The 24,813-nt window shown below is 43.0% G+C and overlaps 1 protein-coding gene across 2 annotated transcripts in view; it reads left to right on the top strand.

The window, feature by feature from the left end:
* Positions 1–24,813, top strand: part of ALPK2 (alpha kinase 2) — a 119,409-nt gene that overhangs the window by 84,186 nt on the left and 10,410 nt on the right. For both annotated transcript variants that reach the window (XM_053571816.1, XM_053571817.1), the window contains exons 6-12: positions 3,250–3,397; positions 6,084–6,211; positions 6,312–6,347; positions 11,391–11,665; positions 13,156–13,244; positions 18,240–18,457; positions 20,423–20,471. In XM_053571816.1, the coding sequence (XP_053427791.1) occupies positions 3,250–3,397; positions 6,084–6,211; positions 6,312–6,347; positions 11,391–11,665; positions 13,156–13,244; positions 18,240–18,457; positions 20,423–20,471 (943 nt within the window). The remainder of the gene's footprint in view (positions 1–3,249; positions 3,398–6,083; positions 6,212–6,311; positions 6,348–11,390; positions 11,666–13,155; positions 13,245–18,239; positions 18,458–20,422; positions 20,472–24,813) is intronic.

Here is a 24,813-nt window from a genome sequence, read left to right as displayed (position 1 = left end):
AAAAGAGATAAACAGAAACATTAATCAGTGTAGCCAATTAGTATACTTAGAAAGACCAGACATTAAATGGGATTGATGGAAAAAATATGTCGTTATAATTTGGGATTCTCTTCTTTAATTGATTGTTCATTAAAAATGGCTTCATTGAACCTTGGTGTTTCTTCCAAATGTGAGTATAAAACTTCCTTACGACTCACCCTGTCCATTTTTCCGATTCTACTGTCCCAGGTTTCAGACCACTGGATCCTCAAAACCCCTTGTAGTTATTTCTGCCTCACATGGGGAATAATTTCAGCCCCAAATTCCATTCTATAGCCCAAATTTTACCTCTTAATTCAGAGCTCTTCTTTCCTGTCCCATGTACCCATGTAGAAGTCAGGAGAGAAAACACCACATCACGTGACAGAGGCCTGACTGCGCTGGAGCAGAAGGTGCTGCCCTGTGTGCTTGGAAGGGAGGAATTTGCTCCGCCCTTAACCAGAGTCATCAGGTGTTTGGTATTTGCTCCTCCCTTAACCCAGTCCTGAGGCTGGTGTTTGTAATTCCCAGCACACAACCAAAGGGCTTTAGCCTTGTCACAGAAAGAATTAAAGACAAAATTACCTTCTGAAGAGTTCAGAGGTATCCAACCCAGTTATCAGTGTAAAGATTTTAAAACCTATTTAAAGAGAATGAAGCAACGTTTTAAAAAATCTAAAAAGTGGTTTCAGCCCAGAGGCTGATAGATTGCCCATTCTTGCCCCTTTTGTGTGGGGATTTCTTTTTCAGGGAACGACAGATAATCCGAGCACTCTATTTGGAATTCTTGCCCATAATTACTCAACTGATCTGTAGGGGAAAGGATTAGCCACTTCTGGGGAAAAGTTTGATTTTAGCCGCAGCACAGCCCCTTCAAAGCACTAAAGGTTGCAAAGACAGAGTGTGTGGTGTTCTGGGAGGGGCTGGTGCCAGCAAAGTGGGTAGCGGTGAAGGCAGAGGACCATGGGGTAGAGATGACGGAAGACTTTTCCAGGCTGTGAATGACTATTACTAATGCCACCCAGGACATGGAGACCATTCCAAAGGCAAAGGTTCAGAGCTGGGGACATTTGCAGGTGGCTACTGTGGGAGGAAGCTGTGACGTGGTGGTGCAGAGTATGGATTAAGAATTGTATTGTTTGGGTTCAACTCTGGCCTCTGCTAGTAACTGCTAGCCTTGCACAAATGTGTTAGCCTCTGGGTGCCTCAATTTCCTCACCTGTAAAATGGGGGTACTGACAATAGCACTTATCACAGGTATAGAAATGTATAACAATTTGAACAGTGCTTGACCGAGCACAAACTCTCGTGGTTATTAGCTACTTTAAAAAAAAAAATTATTAAATTAAAAATGAGCCTATTTTATGCCAACTGTTATGCTCATGAAATAAATCAAGAACTTAGTTCAGACACAATGATCTGAGTTGATATCCACCTGGTATTAGAAGAAAATGCGGTGCTTGTGTGCTGTGCACACCTGCGCTCCAGGGCTGCCGTGAGCCCGTCCAGCTGCATTTCTGTCTCCATCACATAGACAGGGATCCTTCCCTAAGAATCTTTCTCTGAGCCAATTTCATGTTTCCTGAAAATCATCGTTCAGTCTGCTCCCCATTTCATGCCCTTCCCTCCACCCCCAATCTCCCATGTTTAATACTTAGCAACAGGTTACGGCAAATGTGGAGACATTAGTATCTCCACATTACCCATGAAGACTGTCACCACATAGTGTTGGAAGGGCCCTCAAAGAAATGTCCCAAATTGGGGTGGGGTGGGGGGGCCTTGGTCCATACGTGGGCCACGGGTTTCAGAGTTTGCTCCTGGACACAGTCTCTGCCTGGCCAGGAGCCCATAGGCCAAATGAACTGAGATGGGTTTTGCCATTAAGAAGTACTCTGTGTAATTTTCTCTCACATTTAACACATGGACTAATTTCATGATAGTGCAATTTGAGGCAATGGAGCTAACAAAGCCTCAGGATCTGTGACTTTTGGCGTGGCTGTGGATTATATAGTTTAGTAATCATATTCTCGTTTGTCTTACCAAAGCTATGGAGTTATGGCACTTAATTTGTAATAGACTCACACCACATTTCCAGTAGTCTCAGTCTATACAAGGGCTGCGATCGCTGCCATCTCGTCTTGTTCTAATGTCTATGCTGCCACCCAGGGGCTGCCCTGGCTAATTACATATTTGCCAGTCAGGCCACGTTCTCATCACTGATAAAAATAAAAGGCGATTTTCAAAGGTCTTAGCCCAACCGGTGAACATGGTTTCCTTATTGCTTCTATTTCATTCTTTCTTGCTAATGAGAGTGATATCAGACTCCAGTTCATGAGGTTATCTTCTTTTTTTTTTTAAATTTTTTTATTAAATCATAACTGTATACAATGATATGATTATGGGGCATCATACACTCACTTCATAAACCATTTGACACATTTTTATCACAGTGGTTAACATAGCCTTTCCGGCGTTATCTCAGTTACTGTGCCAAAACATTTACATTCTACATTTACCAAGTTTCGCAAATACCCCTGTAATATGCACCACAGGTGTGATCCCACCGATTCCCCTCCCTCTACCCACCCCCCCCTTCCCACTTCCCCCTATTGTTAAAGGTTATCTTCTGCGAAGAGAACTGGGATCAAGGGGGAAAGATGAATGAATATCATTCAGCAAATAACTTATTGTTGAGTTGTCTTTTACATTTAGGGGGCTTCATCATTGTTACCTGGATAATTCAGACTTTATTCAACTCCTTAATCCCCAGATCTGATTTTGACCTAGATCATCTGGTAATCATTTAAAAGCATCTTTTATTTGGCTGAGGCCCTACAGACTAGATACCTATGATTCTCTCGAACCTCACCCTCTTTTAAAAAAATCTGTTACATTCTACCTCACTTTAAGTATTACAGACCTCACCCAAGGAATTTTAAATAATAGAAGTGAGAGTTTTCTATTAGATTAATTTGTTCTTTTTCCTTTGGGGGGGTCATGAGAGATCAATTTTTTTGTAAGTTTTAATTTTTTTAATATAAAAATTTTTTAAATTTGACCTATTGGTTTTCTTACTGTCTGGGCAAGCCCCATCTCCCTCAGAACTCAATTTTCTCATCCTACGTTGGGAATAACTATTATTATTCCTGACTCTCAGATTGTTGTGAGAATTAAACGAGATGACATGCAGAAACTTTTGCCTGCACTGACCTTCAAATCTCTTGTTTCTAGCTCCAGTATTACTGAAAAAGATTCAAGCTGAGATGTTCCCTGACTACTCTGGAAATATAAAATTAAGCTGCCAGTTTGCAGAAATTCATGAAGATTCTACTATCTTGTGGACAAAGGATTCAAAGTCAATAGCCCAAGTCCAGAGAAGGTGTGATTTCTGCCCTGTTACTTTTCACAGGTTGCTTATTTATTTCACCACATAGTTGTAAAAGAATATAATAAATTATAGGAAGTGAAAAGGAAAATTGAAGTAGAGATTCCACATCCATAATATCCGAGTAAGTAATGGCAGCCAGATGTCCAGACAGGGAGAATGATGAAGGATTCTATCCCAGCTCTGCCACCATTGAGCTCTGTGGTCTTTGGAAGTCACAGAATCTTGCACTAGGTCTTTAAAGTCAGGGGAACGTGTCAAATCATATTCTAGTCTGAGGTTCTGTGGTCCTGAGATTAATGAGCTCTCTGTGTGTCTGTGAGATTTGCTTGTGTTTGTTTTCTGTTTCATAAATTCCCATTGATCTGACAAAGGTCAAACAAAGCTAAGAAAGTCAATCAAATGGAAAATGAAAACAATTCATGAGGTTACAGAAAAGTAACAGCTATCAAGGGTGATAGGCATCCATCTCCAAAAAAACCATTTTATTTCTGGGTCTCAAGAGTATTAGAGAGGCAAATGAGGAGAGAGATGCGAGTTAGAATCATTCCCAAGAATACCCCGTATCAGATCAACCATTAATGGTACCTTAAATACCTTCTTAGCAATAAATGCTTACTCAAGTGAGCTGATGAACTCAAGTTTCATTGACACAATCTAGAAACAAATCACCTGGTTTGATGGCAACAGTCTTACCGAACCCTCAAAAGCTTCATTCTGCAGGGTGCTGGGCTCATGCTGTTCATCTTAGCTCTCTGAGAGGCTGAGGTGGGAGGATTGCTTGAGCTTAGACCTATCTGAGCAAGAGCAAGAGCAAGACACTGTCTCTATTAAAAAATAGAAAAACTAGCTGGGCTACTTGGCTGGCATCTATAGTCTCAGCTACTTAGGAGGCTGAGGCTGGAGGAACACTTAAGCCCCAAAAGTGGAGGTCACAGTGAGCTAGGATGAGGCTCTTGCAATCTAACTGGGTGACAGAATGAAACTCTGTCTCAAAAAAAAAAAAATAATAATAATAAAATAAAATAAAATAAAAATTAAAATTAAAAAAAGCTTATTTCTGCCAAAAGAGGTCCACTTCAGCTCCCTGAGTCATAGGTGTTCCTAATCCCTTAATTTTGTCAGAAGTAGATTGAAAAAATGAGAAAATCTGAGAGTTTTCTTGTTAATTAAATTAAATATGTCTGGTTGGAACATATGTGGTATGTCCAGAAATAATTCCCCAAGAGCAGCTATGGAATACTTGAGCTATAGTTTCACTTCTATTAACATCACTCCAGAGAAGGCCTACAGTGTGATTGATGTAATAACCGCTTTGTATAAAATGCCACCATTATCCTGATGGTCTAGGTATGGCTTAAGAAGAATCATAATGGAAAAGAAATGATATGATTTTTAAATCAGGGAGGTTCCCTATAGCTTTATAAAACAGTACTAGTTTGTCATTTTAAATTATTTTCTGAAGCTGTAGAACAAGTAACCAGCATTTTCGGAATTTTTCAATGAATCAGCCTTGCTGTGAGCTCAGAATTGGCACTTGAATCTTGCAGGCCTCCTTTGCACTTGTGGTGTGTTTACACAAATGTAAACCTTATCTAGGGAGTATATGTCATTAGTAAGCATTCTGTTTACTACTGATGTGTGCCTAAGGCCTAAAATTCCTGCTGATGTTCACTTCATTTCTTCTTGGCAACAGTCTCTGGCTTAGTTGAAGTCGTTTGTTTTCTCCACTCTAACTCCTTTGTTTTCTGAGAGATCATTTGCATTATTTGATGGGTTTCCAAATGCTAGCTAATTTCTTTCACCCTTGCTTCTCAAATAATAATATGAACGTACAGCAAAGGTCTTCTTGAACTTATTAAATAATGAGGGAACTAATAATATGACAAAACTCTTCAAAGGCACATTTGAGGAGTGAAGATTTATATGGCCAATCAGACAAAAGAATGCAGAAATAAATGCTCAAATAGAAACTGGTTAATGTTCAGCAGGTTGTAAACCTTGGGGGTTATCTTTTCTAATCCCCGTAACATGTAACTACAGGTTAACATGTACCTTGAAAGTGTCCGAGTGGGGCCTATTTAAATAAGACCAAAGCACTCCTCTGTAACTAAATAACCCCTGAGTGGGAGCAGTGACGTGCAGTCATCTTCTTGTCTTTGTTCCCAATTATGAGTACTTTCCTAAACAGGCTAAAGTTTGGAAATATGGTGTCAGAACACTCTCTGGTGGTGAGGGCAAGATTAACATACTCTGGTGGTGCCCATAGCTCAGTGGGTAGGGCGCCGGCCACATACACTAAGGCTGGTGGGTTCAAACCCCACTTGGGCCAGCTAAAACAACAATGACAACTGCAACAAAAAAAAAGATAGCCAGGCATTGTGGCAGGTGCCTGTAGTCCCAGCTACTGGAGAGGCTGAGGCAAGAGAATGGCTTAAGTCCAAGAGTTGGAGGTTGCTGTGAGCTGTGATGACACAGCACTCTACTGAGGGTGACGTAGTAAGACTCTGTCTCAAAACAAAACAAAACAAACAAACAAACAAAAAAATCATGATCGTCCCCTATGGTTAAAGAAATTATTTCAATGGCTGATGAGGACAGGCAGGCAATAGCTTCTTTCTCCTTAAGAGTATTAGAGAAAAATGCAACATCAGAATGATGTTAATGTCTCCCATTGCAGTGCAGGGGACAATTCCACGGTTTCCTTCGCCATCCTTCAAGCCAGTCAGAAAGACCAGGGCCTCTATTACTGCTGCATCAACAACAGTTATGGGAGAGTGACTGCTGAATTCAATCTCACAGCTGAAGGTAAACTGCAGCTTTTCAATTCCAAATGGAAACCACTGGGCCCCACCAGTTCCTAGTGGATATTTATATTGAAGCCATTCTTTTTTTTATCTTCTTCTAGTTCTCAAACAGCTTTCCAGTTACCAGGATATTAAAGGTAAGTCAATGTGTTGAGGTGTTGGAGGACATGGGTTTACCATAAAGCATGAAATAGCTCCCTGGACGAAATGCCCACGGCTCTTCCAGTCAATAGGAGAGTGCTGTGGAGAAATGAATGAATGACAGTTGATGAGCCATTATTATTATAGACTTTCTATTATAATTTTGTTAGGCTACCAATATCCGGCAGGGTGTCATTTATGGAAGAGATTAGTCTGTAGCCGTGTGCTTTGGGGGATTGTGTGGAGGCAGAGTTTGGAGGTGATATTTTCTTGTAGGCATCAGACTTGCATTAGTCCTTCTGTGCGGGGTTTTTCAGCCTCTGACTCTTACATGGCTGGTTTTGTCTCTTCGACTTCTTTTTCAGTCTGACTAGCTGAGCTGATTCCCAAAGAGAGCCAGCTGTCTGGAGAATGATTCTGTTTATTTGTGTCCTGATGCAAATGGAGCTGGGGTTTTGTTCTTTTTTTTAACACCTGTGGTGGCAACAGCCTAACAGCTCCTGCTGCCCCTAGGTGGCCGCTCAACCAAGCTGTCCACAGTTTAGCGGAATCTATCTTTCCATGTATTCCCTCCTAGTGAAAATGACTCACCCACCCATGCCTGCCCCTAGCCGGTGGTGTGCTGGTATAATTTCAACCTGCTGAGGCTCCCTGATGTGTAGAGGATGTATACACCCAGTTTCCGTGGTGTACATACTTAGTGTGGTCAGTTTTAAACTACCAACTGCTGTAATCAGTTCTTAGGAGCTGGTGCACACTGGCTCCTTACTCTGCTGTGGTCCTGCCTCACACTCCCTGTTACCACAATTTTTAGACCAGACTAGTGCCTCCATCAGTTTTAAGGAGAAGGTGGATAAGACTCTGACAATTAAATTGAGTTAGTGTCTTAACGATTTTCCACACGTGCTGATTTTTTAAACAATATACCTGATATCTCTGCAAAAACAAGCAATGGGAAGTTATTAAGATACACTGACATCCAGTGTATTATAAGCAAGAAACTGAGAACTTGACTTATAAATGATCTAGCAAATATTGTGATATTTATCCAAAATATTGAACATAAATATAAGCTTTTTATACTATATAAACTCACTCCAATGCTAACTCTGTCTTTAGTGTGAAGTATACTTGTGTTATCATTTAAAATCTTCCCCTATTTCTGCTCCCATCTCTCCCAAAGTCAAAATAAGCTAAAGAATCCTTTTCCTTTATATAGTTCATAAAATAAGATGACTCTCGGAGGGGATTCTCTGTTTCATCCGCTTTCTAGAATTGACTGGCATTCACATCTCAGATACTCACTGTAACTATTCAGATGAGTTTGCATGAACTCAAGGGTTTTACCAATCAAGAGTGAGACCCCAGGGGGGGTAAGCTCCTGGCTACCTAGTAGAAATGGTGCCACTGCGGTAGCCCAGTGACTCCAACCACAAAGTCTGGGTCTGACCCCTGATGACATCACCTATCCCATCTTCCGAGCCCATTGTGGTTGAGGCTTCCAATTTCATTGACTTGCTCCCCTGGGGGGCCAAACCCAGCTTCTCCCTCCCCTGGCGCCTTCAGATGAAGATGCATAAAATTATTTTTAATCACTTTTTATTCAGAGGAATCTCTCTCTAAACATTTTATTAATTTGATTCTCTATAGGAGGAACAAAAAACATTTACAAGTTGGTCTCCAATTAAAACACTAATAAAAGTAAGCTCCTGGGAAGGCTAGCAATGAGTGATGGATCCAATGAAACACAAGTTAGCCTGACTTAATAATGTTATTACATTTTATGAATATGTTCATGGATTGTTTTTCTTTGCCTGGAGCAAGTCTTTGCCATCTGTGATTGCGGATGTGTGCAGAGTTTCTCTGTGCTGGTTAGGATTCGGATTTTGCAACCTATCAGGATAGCATAGATCTTTAGCGAGGTGTTTTTGTCTACCAACACTCACTTGCACAAGTTTGTTTCATGGATTCTGATGAGACTTCCCAGGTTCTTTTGCATGGAACCCCCGCCTCCCAGGTAGTGTAGGCAGCTTGCAGCATTGAGTCTGAGCAATGGATGAGTCTGCAAAGCTTCCAGGAAATTTTCACAGCCTTAGATTTAAACTGCCGCACTGCTGTCTTTCCTAACCCTCCCCTCAGGTTCTCAGTGTCCTGTTACCTGAATCACTCTTACCGGAGAAGAAATTAGTCTGAAGGATTGATTCTTACTACCATCTCTCACTTTAGAAGAGCCCCAAGCTCCAATTAAGATGACTCATACATTTCAGGCATGGCTACACAAGACATTTTTGGACAGCAGATTCTTTTAGATGTTGGCAAAGTTTATACCTGCATCCTCCACAAAGGAAGGCCTGATGGACGAGTTTCGGCTTGAACCTTTCCACCTGAAACCCCAGCTCTGTCTCCTCACGACTGTCGAGAGCAGTGGTTCTCAACCTTCCTAATGCCATGGCCCTTTGATACAGTTTCTGTGGGTCGCCACCCACAAGTTGAGAACCGCTGGTCTAGAGACAGTGAACAGTCCTAAGATCTATTATTTTTAATTCATGGTTTTATCTTTATTAAGTAAATATTTCTGCTGGAAATTATACAGAATTTTTCATTATACCGCATGCATTACAGTACTGAACACACACAAACATTCCTTCCTTTTTTGGGGGGGTCAACCTTTGTCTTTAGTTAATTACATTTGATAAATTGTAAAACATAAATGTATATATGCTGTCCTCGTAATAATTACATTTTAGAAATGTTGGCATTTTGAAGGAAAACAGGATGTGGCCTTTGTAGTTCATATTTATTGGGCTCTGGTGTATGTATGTAAAACATTTCCCACACCTTTAAGAGGTATAGAAGTCAATTGTTAAAGTTAATTATGTAACTAGACCTGAGAAAGTTTAGGTTATATAAAAAGCATTCCCTCCCTATTTTTTCCTCTAAATTTTAATTAGAAAATGCAACTGTACTTTTCTTCATAAATTTAATCTTTCTACTGGTTCTGCTACCTAAAATCAAATCTGTGATACAACTATTGCCTAAAAACTTATCTGAGAGAAGGTTTTATTTGCCTGTCATCTTTCCTGCAGCTCCAGTCCAATGCTCTCTAGAAACCCAGGACAAGCTACTCAATAGGCGTTGTAGGGGAAGAAAAATTATTTTTCTTTAACTCTCATAAATTCTTAACTGGAATGGATCCCTGTAACAAAGGAGGATTAATAAGAGAAAAACAGAAGTTTATTATTATGTAACATAAGGGACATCCAGGGAGTAATTCTCTAAAAAGTGGCTTTGAATCCCAGCTTAGGTGGCATCTTCAACAAAGAATAATAATGTTCAAAGAAGTGGAGACAGAGGGAAAGGCTTTGAGTCTCTTGGTGTGGCAACTTGTGGGAGGGCAAATAAATGGCAGATAAAAGCTAGCTGGTAAGGCTTGTTAACGTAGATGCCTCTGATAACTTCTTCTGACCCAAAAGGTCTAACATTGTCTTCGGTGGTTAAACTTTGTTCTCTCTGGTAGAAGCAGGGGTGGGGGGTGGGGGGGTAGGACACCTACTGTTTTCATAAATTTTAGGCAAACAGAGGGAGGGCAGAGAGCTTTCTTACATTTGCTGCTTCTTAATTGCCTTTTGGCTCAATGATCTTTTTGTTTAAGAGGCAGATTTGGGGCTGGCACATGGAGGGCTCTCAGGGTTGTCTGCCAGCCTTTGTGAACATGTTTGGGGCATCTATATGAACACCTTCTTTCTTCTAGCAGCTTCTGGCTCTTTACCCAGTTTTTCTATTTGAAAACCCTCCTTCCCTCCCTCCCTCCGTCCCTTCCTTCCTTCCTTTCCTTTCCTTTTTTCTTTTCTTTTCTTTCTGGCAACAACTAGATCTAGATCTTAATACCCTTTCAGAATATATTAGTATTTTCAGACTACTTTAATATCCTTATAATTTTAATAGCAAGCATCAGTCATAGCCTGCTCTTAAATCATATGATTTGAAAACATTTTGAAGAGAGAAATATTTCTCTAAATGTTCTATGTACAAATATGAAGTAGGATTTTCACACGACCTGCAATTTCTTTCTTCTTTTATTCAGGAAGATGTCAGTTTTCATTAACTTCAAGGAGTGGAAGGTGTCTTTGAAAGTCTAAATCATCTTATTTCATTGAAAGCCATCTCATTTTCTTCTCTCAGTGAATCAGAAGTCTGATTCCATCATCTCTGATTTAAAATGGAACACCCTGACTGAATTCATTGCCATCTAAAACATGTGTAGAATCAACTCTGAAACACACACACACACACACACACATACACAGCTGCCACAGAACTCAGAAAATAATTCCATTAAAAAAAACAAAACATTAATTCACAATAATTCTAGGTTTTTCGATTTCTCTTCAAAGACAATTTCTTTTACTTTTTTGTTTTATCACTTCCTTGTTTCTGATACCCATCACGTGTTTCTCAATAGAGCCATTATTGCCTCCAGGAGGGCAAAATAAGTACTTGGAAAGCAAAAACCCCACCTTTACTCTATCTATAAAACACATACACAGATATATAGTATATCTGTGGTATTAAAATTTCATGGGGGGGCAAATAAAAAATTACCTAAAATGTATTCAAGGAGGCAATAATAGTGGGAAAAAGCTGATGCCATACTAATGAATCCCACTGTGAGTCCTTCCTCCCTCTCCAACACTTTCCCCATCTTTCTAACCTGCCTTTGGTTACCCTGCATGGCTCTGCTTCTATTTTCCAGATCTCTCTAGAATTCTTTCCCTGCTGTCTCAGTTTTGCTCCACCGCCTGATTAATTGGAGCCTCACACTGACCTTCCCACAACTCCACTCGGAGACCCCTCTCTGCCTCACCACCCGCCTATCTCTGCTTTTAGCTGTGCCTCTGTTGACTTAAGTCTGCCTTTTCCCTCCTGGTTCTGCAGGTGGCCTTGTCACCGCCCTCTGTGGGAACTCTGCCCGTGTGGCAGTTAGCTAAGGAGCAGGGCTGGGCAGTATTCTGTCTAACCAAAGCTGTGCTGTGTTTCAGGATGTGAAGAGATTGAATTCAGCCAGCTCATGTTCAAAGAAGACTTCCTCAACGACAGGTACTTTGGGGGCCGCCTGCGGGGGCAGATCGCCACCGAGGAGCTGCACTTCGGGGAAGGCATTCACCGCAAGGCCTTCCGCAGCAGGGTGATGCGGGGCCTGGCGCCCGTCTTCAAGCCTGGCCACGCCTGCGTGCTCAAGGTGCACAATGCCATCGCCCACGGGGCCAGGCGCAACGATGAGCTCATCCAGAGGAACTACAGACTTGCGGTCCAGGTGGGTCCCTCTGCCCCAAAGGTGTCACGTCTGGGCGTCTGGTGGGAGAGAGCAACTGGCTGTGACAGGCCGTGAAGATCAGACTGGGAATTGACCAGAGTGCCCCCAAGAGGGTGGTTTTCTTCTGCTGGGGGCAGGGTGAGAAGGCTGCCACTGCCTTAAGGATGAATGTTGAAAACCACTTCTTAGTTCTCAGGAGTGATTTCCTGGCCTCCTGCCTGGTAGGTGAGCCTCTGCCAGTGCCTGGAGACACCTCACCAGTTGTGACCAGAGGTGTAATCATTTCTCTTCCTGGGAAGCCCCATGAGACCCCTGGTGGGATGAATCTACTGAGACATAGGATGATGTAGAAAGTGGGGGTTTAAAGCCACACTGGACACCAGGAACCCCAAGGATCCCAAGGACAGATAAAATCAAGCAGTAGTTTCTGGAATGTTTTGTTTGGGTTTATTTTGTGGAGGGGAGGATATTCAGAAGGGTCAGCATTTGTCTTGTTTTCTGCTTCCCTGAGTTTGATTTAATGTTGGCCCATAAACTGTGAAGAGAGATTGGAACAGGTCCCTAGCTAAGGTTCCCCCTCTCTCTGCTGGTGGCCACAGAACTCTGGAGACACAGGGGACAGGAGAGGAGCATGGGTTTCCCCCCTCCCCTTCCTCCTCCACTCATGCACTGATAATATTTCATTTTTGACACCAGCATAGGTGAGGCTGTCAGGAGAGGTGAGTCTACCTTTTTTGCAAGCTACCTGCTCTTTTAAAATTTTGACCTTTAAAATTGATAGGTTAAACTTAGATGAATCTCTCGGGTACTGTGGGCCTTAAGCCTCACAGTCCTGTGGTAGTGTTCTGTGAGACTTTGTGCTCAGTGTTCCGTGAGACTTTGTGCTTTGACGGTTGTATTCTTTTCTCCTCTGGATATACCCCTCTTTCTTTTTTCTTTCACTGTGAATTCCTTCTACCTCGAGTGTGACCCAGTCCTGGAAAATGTGCCATCCGGAATCCTACTCAGATAGGCCTGTCAGAGTAGGAAGCAGAATCCACTTAGCTTTTCCCAAGTCAGAAATCTAGCCAAGGTGTTCATTATTTGCTGTTCCAATTACACCCTGGAAAAGAAATCACGATGGGCACTCTCACAAGAAACCCTCAGGGCCCTAAGTGTTACCTGACATCACCATGAGGGTGTACCCAGTCCTCTAAGGTCTGGGGTGCGTTTCAGCCATGCTGGCTCTAGATAGAGAATTCAGGGACACCTGCTGGCCCTGGAGACCACTTGACCTTGAACTGGATAACTCCTTCACATCTCAGAGCTCCTCTGTTAGCGGCCACCTCTGGGTGGCAATAAATATTGCTTCTGAGAACCCAACAAGTATGTGTGGAGTGGGAGTCACTGGCTTGACTGGTACTGGAGGATCGCCCAAATAGTCTTCCCAGGCAGCACACTGCCTACTTTCTTCTAATCACTTGGGTTTCTCATTTATTTTGATGACATAGGAATGCTATGTTCAAAATACTGCCAGATACTATGCCAAGATCTACGCTGCTGAGACAAAGCCGCTGGAGGGCTTCGGAGAAGTGCCCGAGTAAGTGTGTTTTTTCTATCTGGTGTCAAATCCAGATTTGTTGGGGACTTTGGGGGAAGGGGACTAGAGGTATGTGAGAAGGACCAGGACAAGTTTCAGCTGGTCTCTCCGTCTCTAAGCTCCATGAGGACCCTCTTGTTGCTCTCCAGCCCTTTGCTGAGTCTCCAGAGGTGTGCAGAGGAATATGGGATACATGTTCTTTAAAGAAATGTACAGATAGAAGGATGGATAAGTGTGTGGATTAATTCATCCAATAAGTCCATAGAAATTCATTCATGTTAAATAGAGAAGAAAAGGTATCTACTCTGGTGGATATATATTGTCTAACAATAAACAAATATAAGAGAATATCACGATACAATTAGTTCTATGATGAAAATAAGATGTGCCATTGTGTAGAGAGGAGTGGATTGGATGATCAGAGCATAGTAACACAGTATCCACCTTCTGGAATCCTCCAGAGGTAAATTGCATGGATTACTTTTATCTACTCATTGCCTAAATATTTCATGGCCCAGGCAAATTTGGGAGAGTTTGGAGCCTGTGTTCATGACTCTATTTTTCTGGTTGAGAGCATAGTTGCGTGCCTAAGTGAGAAAAGAAAGGGCTTTGCCAGTGCATGTTGGAAATTTCAGACAGAGCAGATATTTATCCATTAGTAAAAACTGAGACAGGAAAGAAGGAAGGAATCTTATCTACATTGCCTTTGTTAACTCCAAAATGGGAAAAATACTTTTTCTTAGGTGGTACTTTGGGCAGACCATGTATAAAGTCTTTCTGTTCTTCCTCAAGAAATGCATCATGTCTTTACTACACAAGTACTTCTCAGCAACTTCAAGAAAAATTAGTGTAATTTAGAGAAAAACCACTTACAATAGCTTTTCGGTTAAGTATACTGAGCCAGCCATCTGGACTGAGTTAAGGTTCCATGTTGTAGGAAGTCAGCTGTGTTCTTTCTTGTTGATTGCTCCTCATCCCAATCTCCACACTTTTAAATTCTTCTTCCAGGGCAGAAAAGACGGAACCCACTAATCAATCCCACCACATGCAGAACCACCGTGCCCTCCTGCAGGGACAGACCCACGCTTTGTGTGGCATGACTTTTTTTTTTTTCGCAGTTTTTGGCTGGGGCTGGGTTTGAACCCACCACCTTCAGCATATGGGGCCAGCACCCTACTCCTTTGAGCCACAGGCGCATGACTCTTACATAATTTGGGGCCCTTTCTAAGGAAAAGAATGCAAAATTATGAATATCAAGATTGATCTGGGGCAGTGTTTTTTGATCTTTTTTATCTCATGGCAAACTTGAATCTATAGTTATAAAACTTTCACGGCACACTTAAATTATATTGATTTTAAAAAGTAAAAAGGGCTCAGGGCCATAGTTCCGTGGTTAGGGCACCAGGCACATACACCAGGGCTGGTGGGTTCAAACCCACCCCGGCCTGCTAAACAACAATGACAAGAGTAAAAAGAAGAATATACTTACTGTGTACTGTGCTTTGAACTTTTTTCAAAAATAATTTAATTATGATCTTTAAAATTTTTCATGGCATACCAGTGTGCTGTGGCACAAGGGCTGAAAATAGTGATCTAGGGACTTAGAAGGGGCTTAGGCAAGGGATGGATGCAGGGACTGCTTAAACAGTGCTGTCAGCATCACAGAGAGTAGGCCACTGCCCTGAAGGTAGATGAGGACATTTTTCCATCTTGAATGCCTGGCTCCCTGCCTGGCAAGGGGAGAATGTGTGAACACATGAATGATGGAATATATAGAGGGAAAATAGGGCCCTCAGAAGGGTGTCGGGGCCAGACTCCATGTTCAGAGGATCCCACAGCCAGAACACACACACACACACACAGCTGCCCTACACATTTCCAGCCTTCTGACACTCACCATGGCCCTGGATTTTCCCCCGCCAGCCCCTTGGATGCCCCCTATGTTTATTTCCAGACATTGAAGCAGCCTGGAGTTCTCTTTTATGAAGCTTGTGGGGTCTTAGAAAGAAAGCACTCCCTGTTTGGGTAGCTTCTATTTTTGAATTCATGAATATCAATACAGTCACATTGTCTATGCAAATGACATCCTGCTGGGCAGAGGCCAGGCCTAATTAAGAACCTGAATAATGCCCAGTTCTGGTTTCTGCAAAATTAATAAGAACCCAAGCAAGCTGAGAATCCTTTTGCTCTAAGGGTCAGTGGGCAGAGGGGTTTTCAGAGGGTCCTCAGGAGGAAAACAGGATGCTCCAAATCCTGCAAAAAAAGACAAAGCGTGACAAAGGGAGGCTTGGTGACTGGGCCGATTCCAGGGGGCAGGCAAAGGCCCACAGCCCCAAATATGCCCACTCCCATCTGGCTGATATTTAAAATTTCTTTAACAAGACTGAAAGCACTTCTTTGAAGTTAAATTTGAAACATTGCTCCAGATGACTCCAGCATGACTCGCACTCAGAGGGTGCTGGTGTTGAAGGGCTGCCTGCTATGTGTCCCTGGACAAAGTTCTAGAAAGACCCTGCTCTGGTTCAGAGTCTGCTCAAGAGAAGGCTTCTGGGTCCTCATGCATGACATAAGGGAGAGTCACATATTTTCAAGGAAATACTTGTAAAAAACAGAGGACCACGCCTACGGTGCATCTTACAAGGGTACATGTGAAATTTACTAGGTATAGAATATAAATGTCTTAACACAATAACTAAGAAAATGCCGTGAAGGCTATGTTAACCAGTTTGATGAAAACATTTCAAATTGTATATAAAACCAGCACATTGTACCCCATGATTGCATTAATATACACAGCTACGATTTAATAAAAAAAAAAAAATGATAGCATCAATATTTGCCCTTCCAAGGGTCTGGGAGCTTAATCCAAAGCAGCTGCCTGAGCCTGTGATTCGTTTGAAGTGTTGTATTTTATATCTTTCAAATTTGTTTGAATTTTGTATCCTTCTTCCCTCAATGTCTGTATTTGTTTTAAGAAAAAAAAAAGAAACCTGTATTTTTCTAACCACCTTTGACTCAAGTTGAGCTTTTAGCTTCCCCTCCCCCCCCAGATGGCACAGCCCTGGTGGAGAAGCACCAGTGAATGCTCTAGAACGCTCTCAGCTCTCATGAGGGCCAGAGCAAGTGGGCAGCAGGGCCAAAGGCTGCTGCTGGAAGGCAGGGTCTGTGTCTCATTCACTTCTGCTCTCCTGGTTCAAATTTGAGATTCTGGCACAAGCTACTTGGTTGGTGTTTATTGAATCAACTGATTGTTTCAGTTTTTATGAGTTGTCTGTCACTGAGATGGGGCAGATGTGGGAGGCTGGGAAAATGAGTTCTTCAGTTTTGCTGTGTTGAATCTGAGATGCCCATTAGATGTGGAGTGCAGGGGCTGGTGTACACTGAAGGTACATGAATGGAGGTCACAAGGGGTGTGTGCAGAGAGGAAAGAGCTGTCTCAGGGCTGGACAGAGCCTAAATGTTGGAGAGATGGTGGGGGACTGACCAGCAAAGGACATAGAGGAAGTACCAGAGAAGCCGAGGGAGGCCGAGAGGAACCGGCTTCTGGAGGCCTTTCAGAGCATGTTTCAGAAAGACGTGAGAGGGTGACCATGTCCAGAGCTGTGGGAGGGGGGCTGGGAAGAGGTGTCTGTGGTACCCTTGACAGAAGCTTCTCTGGAGAGAAGCCTCCTTTGAAATGTTAGGGAGGGAGGAAGGGAGGGAGGAGGGAGGGAGGGAGGGAGGGAGGGAGGGAGGGAAGGAAGGAAGGAAGGAAGGAAGGAAGGAAGGAAGGAAGGAAGGAAGGAAGGAAGGAAGGAAGGAAGGAGAGAGATAGAAAGAGAGAGAGAAATAGGAGACAGAAGGTCTGCTTGGGATCTGACCTCCGCAGCAGATGCGATGGAGTTGGGGTGGGCTGTGTAGAGTTTCCAGTGTGTTGCTACACTCTTGGGAATGACTCTATAGAGGGAAATACTGGTGGAGGAGAGTGAGGCTGGGGAAGGGATGTGGGTGATCTGGGTGAGAGGACAAGGCAGGAAAGAGTCACCTAGGAGACACAACAGTGAACGGGCAGATGCTGAAGAACGCCTCCCGTGTCTGCTGTCATTACGATGCAGCTCCTCCCCATCTCCTTGCTCTGCTCTTACCCCCCACCCCCCCTAGCAGAGTCTGCTCAGAGCAGCACTGATGCCCCTAACACAGAGGCCTGAACATGTTCCCCCTCTTGCCCCAAACCCGCCAAAGGCTTCTCATCCAACTCAATGTCAATGCAGAGTTTTCTGAGTGGCTTCCCAGTTCCCCAAAGCCAGCCCTCCTGTCCCCTCCCTGCCACAGTCCCATTTTCCCTGGCTTGCTGCGCCCCAGCCGTATGCTGAGTGCTCTGCCCACAGAGACCCTTTTCCATTTGCTGTTTCTTCTACTGGAATGCTCTTTCCACAGATGACCTCATGGCTCCCTCCTCACTGCCTAAGGGTCTCTGCTCACGTGCTCTTTATTCACTAGCAAGGAGTACTCTGACCTCCCTAAGCAGAACAGCAGCCCCTTCCCCGCCCCGGTGCTACCTATGCTCCGTTCCTCTAGCACTGAGCACCACACATTTACTTCTTTATTGTCTGTCTCCTTCCTTTCACTGTGAGGCCTACGAGAGCAGCGCCTCTGTTTTCTTTACTGCTGTTATGGAGAATCACATCCAGAAGACCATCTGACACAGAGAGGCCACTGAATAAAATTCATTGACTGAATGAAAGGAAAGCAGGATAAATGGATGGATGAGTGGATAGAAGGAAGGAAGGAAAGAAGGAAGGAAGGAAGGATTGGTTATAGTCACTGACCCAAGGATCCTTAAGATAAGACTATAATAAAGACATTTGCTTCTATATGAATAAGTAAACTCCATCCTAAGGAGGAATTTTAAAGAACAAATACAAAACATAAACATTTCCTCTTACACATTGGATAGTCATTGGGGACTATCCAATGTGTAAGAGGACACACAACCTGTGTCCTCTTCCCTTCCAGGATCATTCCTATTTTTCTTATTTATCGGCCTGAGAACAATATCCCGTATGCAACAGTGGAGGAGGAGCTGATTGGAGAATTTGTGAAGTATTCCATCAGGGATGGGAAGGAAATCAACTTCTTGAGAAGAGAATCAGAAGCTGGTCAGAAATGCTGTACCTTCCAGCACTGGGTCTACCAGAAAACCAGTGGCTGCCTGCTAGTCACAGACATGCAGGGTGAGAAGCTTGACCTGGGCTCCAGGGATGCCGTGGGCCTGCGATGTCCCTCGGGGGAGAGAGGGCAGGAGGGAAGGGAAAGAGAGGTCTGCTGGGTGCCTTCAAGCACCTTGACCCTTACAAGATGTTACTAATCTCTTATCAGAAACAAAGTTTAACAAAGGAGCCTGAAATGACCAGCCAGATAGTGTAATAAAGTTCATCTTAATAATTCATGCCAAAAATGCCTTCCCATTACAGCACATAGCCAGAGACTGACTTTATTATTACATCCCCAATAGGTGCAAACTCAGAAATATATATAAAAATCCAGATGTGCCAAAAGGTAAATTAAGATGTAGCATTTCATTTCATTTTTAATAGGTGAGTCTTATTAAATCTATACTCTATTATAAATTATAGTCTATTAAATCTATAGTGCTATAGATTTTAAGCTTCTCTGCTGAACATTCAGCATGTTTTCAGTAGATGAAGCCCTAACAATTAAGTTTGCAAACTCATCCTAGGAAAAGTGGTACATACCTCATTGCTGAATATCATTATACTTACCTTCAAAGTACCCCCTTCAGAAGCTATGCACCATTGCCAGTGCCCACCCTTCAAAGTAATTTTCAAACTCTTTTTCTGGAATGGCTATCAAAGCTGTTGTCATATCACCATTGATGTCCTGAATGTCATCAAAATATCTTCATTTCAGTATTTCCTTTATCTTCAGATAAAGAAAAAAGTCATTTGGGAGGGCATTCCAATACAGTTATTTGTTTGCTGGCTAAAAACTCCCTCACAGATAGTGCCGTGTGAGCTGGTGCATTGTCATGATGCATGAGCCATGAGTGTTGGCCTGCATTTTCAGTTAATATTTTTCTGTTTTTCTATTGATATTTACTTGGTCTACTATATTTCTCACAGTCAGCCAATGATTTTGAGGCACAATTTGATGAGTTTTTGTAATGTTTTTGTTGGTTCTGCTCATTATTGGCCACCCTGACCTTTCTTTATCAGTGATGCTTTTTTTTCCCCTCAGAAAAACATTTAATCCACCTGTACACTGCCATTTTCTTCATGGAATTATCCCCATAAATTTGGACTGACATGTCCCTGATTTGACTTCCACTCTTGCAAAGTTTAACAAGAAATTTATGAATGTTTGTGGCTCTAATTCAAGCTCTGACATTCTTGCAATGGCACACAAAAAACATGCAACAACAATAATGAATGCCACTCAGCAAGACACTGCCACACATCAACACAAACACAACCCCGAGACACTGATATACCAAGGTTATGAAACCTTATGGAGTTGTTTGTACAGTGCTGCTAATGTAAGTTCATGGTGACAAGTTCAAAACTTAATTGTCAGATCCCTGTATACAGAAAATTTTTTAGGAATACCATTTCTTGTATGAAGTGTGTGTGTGTGTGTGTGTGTGTGTGTGGTCATGTACAAATATCTTATGTGGGAGGTCATTTGGAACTTTCTCGCTGTTCACATTAACCACCCAGCCTGTGTCCACCCCCCTTTCTATGGTTTCCTCCTTCACTGATGACTGAGGGGTTGGACCTAAACTGAAATGGGAGCATTTGGGGAGGGGGGTATTGGTGAACAGCAGCCTGAGACCCATTCACGAGTAGCTGGGTCCCTTTGTGTCAGAGGGTAGGTGGGCTGGGCAGGCAGAGGTCATCATTCCTGCTGCTGAAAGGTGGTGGGTTGTCTGCTCCTAGGAGGCTTGACCACCTCAGCTGCCGCCTTCCCCACGATCAACCACTAAAGTGAGGTGTAAGTCTAAAAGGCCTCAACCAAAGGAGGCTTAGGATGGCAGAAACGAAGAGGAAAGTGCACATTTACATTTACACGGGAAGGGAAGTGAGGATGAAGTATCCACTACCCCTCTCCTGGGGACAGATGGCCAATCTTTCTGAGGAGCCCTGAGTAACACAAACCCCATTTGCTGTCTCTTCCTGTAGGCGTAGGCATGAAGTTAACTGACGTTGGCATAGCAACGCTGGCTAAAGGGTAAGTAGGAAAAAAATGGAATGCTTGTCATTTCACACCAGCCTTCCAGACACCTTCCAGGCAGATGCTGTCGCAACAAGGTGGGCAAAGTGAATTCCTTGTCCTGACTCTATCTGGATGACAAATGTTCTTGGGATGAATTCAATTCATTTCTCTTGCATAAAGTATTTATGGACTTTGTTCTTATAGGTAAATGCATTTGTTTCCTAACTTTGAAACAAACAAGAACTCTCACAAACACATTTCAAGATTAATTAGTAACAGGAGTGCCATGGGGAGAAATGTCTCAGCATTACTGGGATGGCTTCTAAACTAGGAATATTTTATCCTTCTACATTAATATCGTCTTTATTAAGAGCTTCTTTGCAAAAAAATTCATATATATATTCGCAATTGAGTGCAGGGAATTCAATGCCTGTATTTTAAATTTATTTCTCTCCAAAAAGCACTGTAGGCAGCTCACAGACTCCAATGATGATAATTACAGGAGCAAATGGCTCTCATTCAGCTATGATTAGTTACATGTTATTGTTGTTGATGGTTTTATTTTTCTAATTTAGATTGTTGTTTTTGTCAGCATGAGGTGCACCAAGATGATGAGATGGTAACTTTTTACTGGGGTATCTTTTTTTATTTTTTTTTTATTTTTGGGGATTCATTGAGGGTACAATAAGCCAGGTTACACTGATTGCAATTGTTAGGTAAAGTCCCTCTTGCTTACTGGGGTATCTTTTTAACAAACTGCCCTTCTCGTTTCTTTACTTGATCACCACTGAAGAAAAAATAGCCATTTGTGGTTCTTGATGAAAATCAAAGTCTGTATTGGAGCTACCCTTGCCTTTTCACACGTCCACTCTTTCCACACACTGAGACCATCTGTCCTGAGGAGGTGAAGTGGGCACATGATCTTTGGAGAGATTGGCTTCTTTTAAAATGTGTGTTTTATTATTATTAGGTAAGGGAAGGCCAACAGACCAGGAGACCATTGCCATTGAAAATTAGCTTGTTACTCACAGATCCCAAGAGGAAGGGGTGTGCCATGTCACTACGGGGCCACCTGGGGTGGCGCCAGATCAGTCAGGGGGCACAGGAAGTGAAAGAAAAATGTGAGCAAGACCCTTTACCGTGGTTTCTTCAGGAAGGAGTGGGTGAGGCAGGGTAAGGAGGCTCAGGATTGGTGAGTTTAACATTTCTCAGCAGGCACTGGGCTGTCCCTGGTTGTATGGTTTCTGACCTGTGGTGATGACACTGTGGTGGTCCTGAGTGTGGGAGCCCTTGGAGGAGGTAGCGGGGGCCTTATTTCCCATTCAAGCTCTCTGGTTATTTCTGATCATCAGCATCAGCAACACCTTAACAAATATGCTAATTTTTAGCTTTAATGAAGGATGGGAGAAGTGGAGGGATTTGAAAAAAGTAGAAAGGGATCACTCTTTCAACCTCTAGATGGATACCTTTGAGTCATGAAGTTCTCACTGATTCTACAAAGCTTCCAATTTGGTTTTGGAACCAAGGTTCAATGTAGTGGGTTTGCCTGCTGCAGCTCAGGGGTAACAAAGCTTTGTGTTGGAATTATCTCAGTACTTCTCCTATGATGCTGTCTGGAGCCCTGTTTGTTACAAGCTTTAGGGAATTTGGTATGACCTTGAGCTTATGAAAAGAGCATGCAGGGAGGGGACATGCTGTGGTGGGGTGGTCTGGACAGGGGTTTTATTTTTTATTTATTTATTTTATTCGATCATAGCTGTGTACATTAATGCAACTTTGGGGTACAATGTGCTGGTTTTATATACAATTTGAAATACTTTCATCAAACTGGTTAACATAGCCTTCACCGCATTTTCTTAGTTATTGTGTTAAGACATTTATATTCTACACTTAGTAGATTTAACATGTACCCTTATAAAATGCACCATAGTTGTGATCCCACCAATTGACCATGGAGGGTAATTGGACAGGGGTTGTAGAGGGAAGTTCGGTTCAAATCCTGGCCCTGCCTCTTATTTCTGTTTCTCCTGGTGGTAGTCTTGCCTCTCAGCGTCTGGAAAGTCAACCTGATGAGAGGATGGCCATGCATCCCAGTTTCCCCATGGTAGTACCAGCTTATGTCTGATGTCCTCACTTCCCATCCAGTTTAGCATTTGCCCTGGACAAGTGTCCCCATGTAGAAGATAAATTAGATGGTGCCCTGTTTATGATGGCTTCTGGACTCCAGAAGAGTTCCCCTAATGGAGCCTTCCTTTCCAGACGCTGTGTCTTCTGCAGGGCATTCAAATGCAGGCATTAGCTGGACCTGGCTTAAATCCTGGCTTCTCATTGTACCAGCTGCGTGATGTGGGAAGCCACTTTAAGTTCTCAAAGCCAGTGATATACAGAATGGGGACAGTGGGGCTGACCCTGAGGGTCCCCCAGTAAATCAACACTTAGTCCCTGAAACTTGGCATGAGCTAAATAAACATTAGCTTCCTTTCCCTTCTTGCACCTCAGCCTGACACCAGAGTAGGCACATTTCAAACTGTTATTTAGACCAAAGCAAACAGTAAACTTGGCTGGAAGTTCCAAAACTAAGATGGGCCTAAGAGCATGATTATTTAAGACATCTTTTAAAAGCATGTCAACAGCTTCCAGGAACCCAGACCAACTGGAAGTTTCAAATGGCACTCCCCCCCCCCAATTTAAAAAGAAATCCAATCCTTTGGTTTTGTTCTCAGCTTTAATGTGACTTATCTGGCCTGGGACAGCTGCCCAAGACCCATTAGAAGAGCTGATGGCTGGAGCCGAGGGCAAAACACTGCCTGTAAAGTGTTACTGCCTTCCCACGCAAGGAGAGGCCGGTAGCAGGAGATGGGACAGGAGGGAATTCAGAAGCATTTCAGAGCTGTGGAAGGCATATTAGATCTTCCTGTACATTGTTTTTCTTAACTTTTCTTTAAACCATTTTTAGCTACATTCCCCCCCCAAAGAAACATATCTTTGAATTACAGTTTGAAAAACTGATAAAAAGTGTGGGAACTTCTTCAGTCAGAGGGTAAAGGGTAGTGGGAGGCCTCTTTCAAGGCTCCTAGGATCCCTCTGCTCTGGTGTGAAAACCACTGTGTCTAAGCTTCTCACTACACAGTGAGGATGCAGTGTGGGGCATGGGCAGCCTGTGTGGTGTGCAGGCAGGGGTCAGGAAATCCTTACTGCTGGACGTAAGGGACACAGGCCAGCACTCCAAGCTAATAAGGCAGATAGATCCTCAGTGCTGGCAGGGGAGGTTCCATTGAAGTTCTCCAGTGAACACCAAAGCTGCAAAAGGGAGCTGAACAATGGCAATGGACTTGGAAAAGGCTCAAGTTCAAAAGCACCTTGCAGATAAGAAGAGAAGGGTACAAGTATGAAGGCAGATGGGCAGAGAGGAGAAAGGAAGGAGAGCATTGCAGCCTGCAGGGGCTCCCAGAGAACCAAGGGCTGGTTTAGCAGAGTTGTATTCTTTCTCAGCAAGCACCTGTGTGGGAGCCTAATTCATTCATGATGAAAAGGGAGAGTCATGAGTTTGAGTTCTATGGAAGGCTGGTGTCGGCATTGCTGAGCTGCAGGGAGTGGTGCTGCTGTAAGAAGTGGTGTTCTGTTTGTCTTTTAAAGAAAATATTCCCTCTGTCTCAATCCATATATGGCTGCTGATACCCAGTGATGTGACTTATCTTGCTCTCTTGCTTAAGGAAGTGAGAGGTTGTGATGCTATTGGGAGATAAATAGTTACTATAATCTTATAAAGAAAATAGAGAACTGTCATGACTGATTCATTTTAATTCAACTTTTCTTGGTAGTATGAGCCTTAAAACAGAAGTAGGTATCTTTCTCTGGGGAGCCAGTGATATGAGTTTGTCTGGAAATCCATCCCCTGTACCTTAGTGCCTTTAATCTTTTGGCAAATGTCGAATATGGAAATTTCAAGTTATAAAGTATGGCAAATGGGGTTGTCTTGATTGACATCCAATAATACATTTTCTAGGTAGACCCAAGATAGTAACTGGACCCATGAACACATTTCTGGTTTGAAATTGCTCAGCCATTTAGAGTTCTCTGAAGGAGACAAGGGAAAATGCCTAATTTTATGACTAGAGACTTTGAAATTGAACCTTACTAACCCTAAATCAACCCAAAGCTACTCAGGCAGGGAAGCAGAGTTTCAGGTGGCCTTCCAACCCCAAGTCCCCCTCCAGCCAGAGGAGTGATGGAGGGATTGCAATTCAGCCACCAGAGGGCACCAGAGCCAACATTTTGTCTTCAGCAGTCTCTTCCCCCCACCCCAAAGCCAATCTCCTGTTGCTGGATTGAAGTAAAAAAAAAAAAAAAAAAAAGA

This window comes from Nycticebus coucang, chromosome 19, assembly GCF_027406575.1.
Source record: "Nycticebus coucang isolate mNycCou1 chromosome 19, mNycCou1.pri, whole genome shotgun sequence".
Taxonomy (NCBI): Eukaryota; Metazoa; Chordata; class Mammalia; order Primates; family Lorisidae; genus Nycticebus; species Nycticebus coucang.
The sequence above is the reverse complement of the archived record's forward strand: the minus strand, read 5'-3'. Positions and strand labels throughout refer to the sequence as shown.